This window comes from Sceloporus occidentalis, unplaced genomic scaffold (assembly GCF_023333645.1).
Source record: "Sceloporus occidentalis isolate IW3139 unplaced genomic scaffold, rSceOcc1.0.p SCAF_3, whole genome shotgun sequence".
Lineage (NCBI taxonomy): Eukaryota > Metazoa > Chordata > Lepidosauria > Squamata > Phrynosomatidae > Sceloporus > Sceloporus occidentalis.
In genome coordinates, this window is record NW_028316983.1 from 55781958 (window position 1) to 55790492 (window position 8535).

At 46.9% G+C, this 8535-nt stretch overlaps 1 protein-coding gene across 2 annotated transcripts in view; it reads right to left on the minus strand.

Annotated features, from left to right (window-relative positions):
* Positions 1 to 4554, minus strand: part of LOC149315957 (ras association domain-containing protein 5-like) — a 131786-nt gene extending 127232 nt beyond the window's left edge. For both annotated transcript variants that reach the window (XM_089514488.1, XM_089514489.1), the window contains exon 1: positions 3889 to 4554. In XM_089514488.1, coding sequence (XP_089370614.1) covers positions 3889 to 4528 — 640 coding nt within the window. In that variant the 5' untranslated portion in view covers positions 4529 to 4554. The remainder of the gene's footprint in view (positions 1 to 3888) is intronic.
* Positions 4555 to 8535: the final 3981 nt, after the last annotated feature.

Below are 8535 nucleotides of genomic sequence, written 5' to 3' on the forward strand. Positions count from 1 at the left end.
GGTATGGTGTTTGAATGATGCATGCGTCCTAAGAGTCCAGAAGCCACACCAAAGCTGCACTCCAGTCCTTAGGGCTGGAGTGTGGCTTTAGTGCGACTTCTGGACTCTTAGGACGCATGCATCATTGAAACACCATACCTCCACTGTGACTCGAAGCAGCTTTATTTTGGCTGTCTGTAACAGGCCTAAGTATTGTATAAAGCATTCAGAACAATCTGGAGGTCTGCTGACATAGGCTGCATCCACACTGCCGAAATAATCCGGGTTGACACCGCTTTAACTGCCATGGCTCAATGCTATGGAATTCTGGGAATTGTAGTTTGTTGAGACACTGAGCTGTGGCAGTTAAAGTGGTGGATTATTTCAGCAGTGCAGATGCAGCCACAGCCTTATTTTTATGATGGGATAGTCTGCAAATGCCTGGTAAAGTTCAATGGGTTAAGCCTTTTAAGTAAACAGAATGCAGATTACACCAGGGAAAGAGAGGAATTGTAGAAACTTCATATATAAACATTGAAACTCCCACCCATCAGTCCATGCAAACTGGAGAACTCAAAGGAAATGTAAACCCATTTGTAAAAGAGGGATCAAAGTCAGCTGAAATTCTCAAAGCGCAAATTCGAATCAGAGGCAACAACTGTTCCAACGTGCCTCATGAAAAATTTAAAAGGAATCTTTGCTTTCAGTTCATAAGCATAAATCAGTTCATGCCCCAGCCTTCCCCAGAAAGCAGCCAGAGCTCTCCTCCAGGGTTTCTGAGTGCTTTAATGGGAATTAAGATGGCCTGCAACAAACCTCCACCTCTTATTAACTTGCTGCTGTGGGACTCCAAGACATTTTTGACTTATGGTGATCCTATCATAGGGTTTTCTAGGCAGGTTTCTTCAGAGGTGGTTTGCCACTGCCATCCTCTAAGGCTGAGAGAGTGTGATGTGACCAAGGTTGCCCCTTGGGCTTTTAATACTTGAGTGGGGATTTGAACCCTGGTCTCCAGTGTGGTGTAGTGTTTTGAGCGTTGGACTACAACTCTGGAGACCAGGGTTCGAATCCCGGCTCGGCCACATAAACCCACTGGGGTGACCTTGGCCAAGCACATTCTCTCAGCCTCAGAAGAAGACAATGGCAAACCCCTCTCTGAAGAAACCTGCCAAGAAAACCCCATGACAGGGTCTCCATAGGTTGGAAACAACTTGAAGGCACATAACAACAACAACCACAAACTCCTCAGTAGCCTTGAGCCATAAATTAGAGATCTTTTTCTCCTCCGTCTTCTTTATCTCATTTTTATGATGCCTTTCTCCCAGAAAGGGACCCAAAACAGCTCACAAGATAAAATGCAGTTTAAAAATGTGATGGTAAGAATTTAAAACCAGTTAAAATAATCTAATTAAAATAATCTAATTATAAGAATGTGCAAAAAGTTAAAACATAACTAAAACACACACCTTTAAGCACATATTTGATCTGATCCAAAAGAAGATTTTCCAGCCAATCAAGAGGGAGGAGTGGAATTACAACCAGCTGGCTTTGGTTTTTGCAGTGAAAGAGTAAGGAAAGGCCTTCACCTGGAAAAGGCTGAGGGCAATGACCCTGGAAAGCCAAGGGAGGGAAAGTTGTGAAGTCAAAGGCTTTCACAGCTGACATCAATAGTTTTTTGTGGGGTTTTCTAGAAGAGTTTTTTCCATGCCAGCCACAGATGCTGGCGAAATGTCAGGAAAGAACTCTTCTAGAACCCGGTCACATTGCCCAAAAAACCCACAAAAATCTATGGGGAAAAGTTGCTTTGCCAACAAAATCAGGCAAAATGGCTAATACACGAGGCGAGGCTCCAAAGGAGCCAAATCCAAACATTGTAAACCCTTTAGGGAGCGCTACTTCACTGATAAGTGGTATAGAAATGTACTTGCTATTGCTATTTGTTGTTATGTGCTTTCAAATCATTTTTGACTTAAGATGACACAAAGACAAATCTCTCCAATGGGGTTTTCTTGGCAAGATTTCTCCAGACCCGGGGGGGGGGGGGGTGCCATTGCCATCCTCTGAGGCTGAGAGAGTGTGACTTCCCAGTGGGCTTTAAATACTCAAGATGAGATTCAAAACCCTGGTCTCCAGAATTTCAGTCCAACGCTCAAATCACTACACCTTGCGGGCTGGTTGGCAAGAGACCAGGGTTCGAGTCTAAAAAGCCCACTGGAGGAGGCAGGAAGACCTGATGTCCTCCTCACCGCTGAGGAGGACCGGGTGCTGCAAAATGGAGGACATTATAAAATTAAAGCTAAAAGAACCCAATGTAAATGTAAATTCATACTTCTTAGTCCTGCTCCAAATGGAGAACATTTTGGAATCCCTCCTGGAGTGAAGGCTGGAAATGGAGGGCATGTCCTGGAAAAAGGAGGACTCTGCCTGGGCGAAAAACCTGAGCCAAGTCACATTCTCTCAGCTTCTCAAACCCTTACTTACATCATGCTGGATCTCCCCCAACCTGACTTATATTTAGTGACCACTCTTTGGAAAGGAAGGCCAACCATGAGGGCTCCGCCGCTCACCTCCACTTCTTTAGGGAGCTCTGCTATACTGTTTTAATGTATTTTGAACATTTATACCTTTTTAAAGTATTTGATATTTTAACTTGTAATTTGGTTTAATTATTGCAGTAATTTAATTCTATTTTAATTATTGTGTTTTGTGTTTTTATGTTGTAAGCCACCCTGAGCCCCAGTCTTGGGAGAATGGCGGGATAATAATGATAACAACAACAAAACAACAACATTAACAATAATATAAAATCCTGGATTGTAAGCTGCCTTGGAGTCGAAAGGAGGCCTAAAAACAAAACAAACTCCCTCAGCCTTACTTTGTGATCTGCATTGCGCCCAGAGCTGTCTTTGGAAAGGAGGCCTCTGCTGCCTTTCCCTCCTTTATAGGCTCTATAAAATCCTAGAAGGCTTGGAAGGGATCCCCAAAGGTCATGTAGTTAACCCCCCCTTTCTGCCCTGCAGGAATACATCACCAAAGCCACTGGTTTCCCCTGACTATGGACTTTTTCACACTGGCAAAAAAGAACGGGAGCATAGTGGGATGCTCCCAACAATATTGTGCGGTAAAGCCATGGTTATCACATCAAAGACTGAAGAGGCAGTTTATCACATGGGGAGCAACTGGAAGTATAAACGGCGATTAACCCGTGATAATCCTGCAATTGCGCTAATGGCTTTCGGATGACATTGAGACGAAACGTGATTAAAGTGCCATTATCCTGCGAATAGGCACGGAACAGCAGCAATTCTATGGGATTTTCCCATGGAGGCCTTTTTTGCTGTTTATTGCCTGGTTCTTCCCGGGATAATGGCTCTTGGGTTCATCTCAGTTTAATTGGGTTTTAATGCCAAATGTGCGATTTTCACGGGTTAATCACCATTTAAACTCCACATTTTCCCCTCTGTGACAAACTCTGAGGGGTCTTCTAGCCCAAGAAGAAGAAGGGCTGAGTTTTGGCGGGTTTTGTTTCCTGAGGGGGTGCCTTAAAGGCTGCATCCACATTGGAGCAATAACCCGGTTTGGTACCGCTTTAACGTTGTCGGGCTCCTTGCTATGGAATTCTGGGAGTTGGAGTTTGTTGTGGGGTCCAGAGCGGAGCTCCGCTCCGCTCTGGACCCCACAACAAACTCCAACTCCCAGAATTCCATAGCAAGGAGCCAGAAAATAGTTAAAGCGGTACCAAACCGGGTTATTGCTCCAATGTGGATGTAGCCTTGGCCTTTCTAGCCCAGCAGAGGATCATATTAGATTAGATTATCTCCTATTTCTACCCCAGCCCCCTTCTTCCCTGCAGGGACCCCCACCCAAGGCCCTCCCTGCCCCCAAAGGGTGGTGGATGCTGGGACTTACTGGCGCAGCGCAGGGCCCGGGGCTGGAGGAGGGCCTCCCCGCAGAGGTCGCACCATCCCCCCCAGAGGTAGAGGCCTTGGAAGCGGTGGCCCTCGCCCTTCTCTTCCCGGACGCGGGGGTCCCTGGGCTGCTCGAAGATGGTCCGCACGTCGGGAAGGAGCCGGGTGGCCCCGGACCTCAGGCGGAGGCGGTGGTGGGGGGGATGATGGTGGAGCCCAGGCCAGAAAGGCTTGGCCAGGGGGTCCCCCTCCTCCTCCTCCTCCTCTCCAGGGGTCCATGCTGGAAGGGGTCCCTCCAAGTGGGATGCTCCAGAGGTGCCCGCATTGCGCACAGGACCCCCTTGGGCATCCTCTCCTCCTCCTCCTTCCTCCTCCTCCTCCTCCTCCTCTTGGCCCCTCTGAGCCATGGGTCCAGGGTCCAGATGCCTTCTCCTCCTCCTCCTCCTCCTCGTGGGCTGCAGCTGGAGGTCTTTGCGAGAAGGAGAAGGAGCCGAGGAGGAGGAGGAGGAGCAGCGCTGGAGCAGCTTCTTCCTCTCGGCGGCGCCCAGGCTCTGCAAGAAGCGCTGCTCCTCTTGCTCCAGCAGCACCGCCGCCGCCGCCGGGAAAGGGCACTGGCCGAGGGCCGGGGAAGCCATGGCCATGGCTGGCCCAAGGAAGGAGGACCAGCCGTCACTGACCCCGGCCAAGGCTGGCCAGCAGCGCAGGCGCCTCTCTCAGGAGAAGGAGAAGGAGGCGAGGAGGGTGGAGCACGGAGGAGGAGGAGGAGGCAGCGCTGCGGAGCTCCAGCCAAGCAGCCCCGGTAGGGCTAGGGCACACTGGCCTCACTCCGGGGGCAGCCCAAGGAGGGGCACCAGGCAGAGAAGGGAGGGCAGACCCAGAGGGCTGGGAGGCTGTTTTCAGAGGCTGAGAGAGTAGGGACTCGCCTAAGGTTGAACAACAACAACAACACCCCGGTGGGCTTTTTAGACCTGAGCAGGGATTTGGAGAGGCTGAGAGAGTGTGACTTGCCTAAGGGCCCATCCCCCCCCCCCAGTGAGCTTAGACCTGAGCAGGGATTTGGACCCTGGTCTCCTGCCAGCCAGTGTGATGGTTTGAGAGGCTGAGAGAGTGTGACTTGCCCAAGGTCACTAGTTGGTGTCATGGCCAAACAGCGATAGAAACCTGGTCTCTAGAGCTGTAGTCCAACACTCAAACCACTACGGCATGCTGGCTCTCTATCAAAAATAAACAAACAAACAAGGGTCAGTGTGGTGTTGGACTATGTTCTGGAGACTCAGTTTCCAGCTCAGTCATGAAACCCACTGAGTAACCTTGGGCAAGTCACACACTCTCAGCCTCAGGGGAAGGCAATGGTAAACCTCCTCCAAACAAATCTTGCCAAGAAAACCCCATGATAAGGTTGCCTTAGGGTTGCCATAAGTCAGAAATGAATTGAAGGCACACAACAACAACAACAACAATAAATAGAAGTAACAGTAATATATATTAATAGTAATAACAGAAAAGAGTTGTAGAATCAGAGTTGAAAGGGAACCTCAAAGGCCATCTAGTCCAATGCCCTGCCAGTGTAAGAAATTTCCTGTATGTGTAATGACTCTCTCCCATCTGGAAAACAGCGCAGGGATAATAATGCTGGACACTGCACAAGGATGTGCCTGTTTCTTCCACAAGAAATGAAATGCTGCTCCCTCCCGCCTTCACAAAGGTATACTATGGCTCTCATTAAAGCAGCTTCAAGGACTTTAGAGGACATTACATCAGCTGGATAAAGAAACAGGGAGTCTTAAGAATGTGCATCAGGCAGCTTGTGCAATGTTAACGCTAGGACAGAAAACACCTGAAGTGAGGTGCCTATTTGAGTAAGCCAGGCATAGTGAGGCTGAGGCCTCTCAGGAGTTTCTTGCCCTGAAAGAGAACCTCTGGACTGAGAGATGAACCTTATGGCAAATGGTCCCCTGCTTGGCAGCCTGTTCTGTGTGTTGAAGTGACATCTACTGAGGCGCCCATCTCTCCCCTTGGCGAGAAGTACATCCTTGAATGCTACAGTCTGATGGTTCCTAATCTTCTGGGTGATGGAGCCCTTTGAGAATCTGATAAAAGATATAAAAACACATTTAGATATAATGTTCATCGCCACAGGAAGAACATTTAAGGGTTTCATTCTGCATAGAGCAATCTCCCCTGCCCCAAGTGTATGTATCAACAATTTGAAAGATGGGCAGGCAAAGCATGGCTTACCAGATGGCATTGGATTTAAACTCCCATCAGACCTAGCTAACATTGGGGTTGTTCTCACTGCCTTACACTCCGGTTTTCAAATCGAATTCAAGGTGTTGCGTTCCTACTGAAACTTGATTTAACTCTAGAACAGTTCTAGATTAACCCACAATCGTTTCCACTACGATTCGAATCTGTATCAATGTATTTTATTTAATCCAGGTTAGAGGCTTATAAACCGGAGTAAAAAAATAGAAGGGTCGACCCTTCTATTTTTCCTTGATTCGGGATAGGAATCGGAGTATTTAAATAGGAACGATTCAGCCTCTGAATCGGGTTAACTGGATGGGAGGAGCAGAGTGCGATGGGCTGGCTTGGGGGAGTCGCCCTTTCTTTGTCCCCATCCGTCGTCTGTCGCCATCTTTGCCTCCCTTGTCCCTTTGTCTGCCGAGGTCTTGTGATAAGCGAGCAGGAGGAACTATGGGATGGCTCCCAAGACAGCCCAGGGAGCAATTTTCCCCAAAGCTTCTCTCCCCATGGGGTGGCCAATGCGAATTTGGGAAACCAAGGCTCTTTCCAGAGGAACTATGGGATGGGTTTTGCAGGACATATCCCTGCTTCATGGATTAAAAGACAGCTCAGGGAGTTCTCTATAAGCATGCATATTAACACAAACATCTGCTCCAGGTGCAGGTGAGGGTCCATGATTGTCGGTAAGGAAAGCAGTAATGGCAAAAGAAGAAGGGAACAGACAACCGGAGGACTCTTAAAAGCTTGGGCGCTTATGACACATAATAGCTTAAGCGCCTTTTTATTGGTCCTTTTAAAAAAAAAAGCACCAAATTAAAAACGAATTACAAACGGTCAATAAATGGAAACGCAGGAAACAGCTAAACTGGTTTATGTTACTCCGGTTTATTGTGACGTCATGATGACGTCGCTTTGATTGACAGCCGAAAAAGGTGAGTGCGAACGAAATAACGCTAAAACCGATTTATATATACACCGATTCATTCTTGAATAGGAACAAAAGCGGATCATTTACAGCGAATCAGTTGGTACATGAGAACGAAGAAAAAAAGTGATTTGGAACGCGGGATAACCCCCGTGTTTTTTTGAATCGGTTTTACCGAAACCGGTGTATTTTAAATCGTTGTAAATCGTAAGTGAGAACACCCCCTGTGAAGGACACAGTCCAGCAACATTTCGTGCCTCCCTTTCCAGTTTTAAAATAACAGATATAGGGAAGCCAGAGGATCGATGACAAGGGAGCCAGGTTAAAAAGCAATCCTAACAGGAATAGGGGATAGCAAACTTTTACATACTGTTGCCTCCCCTATTGCTCATGCTGGCATACTGACATAGATGTGTCCAGGCAGAGAATGAATAGAGAGACTGCAACCTGGGCAAGGGTGAAGAAGATTTCTCTAAGGATTATTCTTAGACTTTGCTTACCTAGAACAATAGAGACATGGATCAATCAGAAAGGAAGGCGTGTGCAAATAAGCATGTTCCAATACATGACAGCTCCTAAGGACTACAGTTTAGCAATATGAGATAGAGGGTGCATCTACACTGTAGCAATAATACAGTTTGACACCACGTTAAGTACTGTAGCTCCATCCTGTAGAATCCTGGGATCTATAATTTTTCAAGGTCTTTAGCGTATCCATCCTATGCTTTTCTGCAGCTGCTTTAGAAACAAAGGACTATCACACAGGGAAAGTCGGGGGAGTTAAATAGCAACTTTCCCATGAAAAAATGAAATTGTGATTAATATTTTCACACACATTGCAATTAAACAGCCATTATCCCAGAGATAAACAGCAACAAATCATTTATGGGATTTCCATGTGAATGATTTGCTGGTGTTTATTGCCTGTTTATTCCCAGGATAATGTCACTTTAATCCTGAAGTCATGTGAAAATGTTAATCGCAGTTGCGGGATTTTCATGGGAAAATTTGAACCCCCAATTTTCCCCATGTGATAAAGTCCAAAGAGAAGATAGAATTGACTGCACTCATCTCATTGGTCTGCTAATGCTGCCTGGCACTGGGAGCTTGGCAGGGGAAAGATTCACAGGGAGCCGGAGCCCAATAGTTTTCCCCAGAGTTAATGTTCTGCATTTAGACTTGGCAACAACATGCAACACTCCCCATCTCCTGTTTTTTTTTTAAAAAAAAGCATCAGGGAGCTTTGAATGAGGTTATATCCAGAGATTTGTGGAAAATTCAAACAGTGGCTCTTGGACTCAAGTCAGTCTACAACTGGCCCCCTACTAGCACTGTTCCTTTCAACTAGTGCTGAGTTGTATGTGCTACCAGCTCTTATTAAGACCAATGGGAAAAGAAATTCCCAAAGGTTTTTGGTTTGTATTATTGTGGCATACCCTCCAATTGTCCCAGTTTGGGTGTGACAGTCCTAATTTA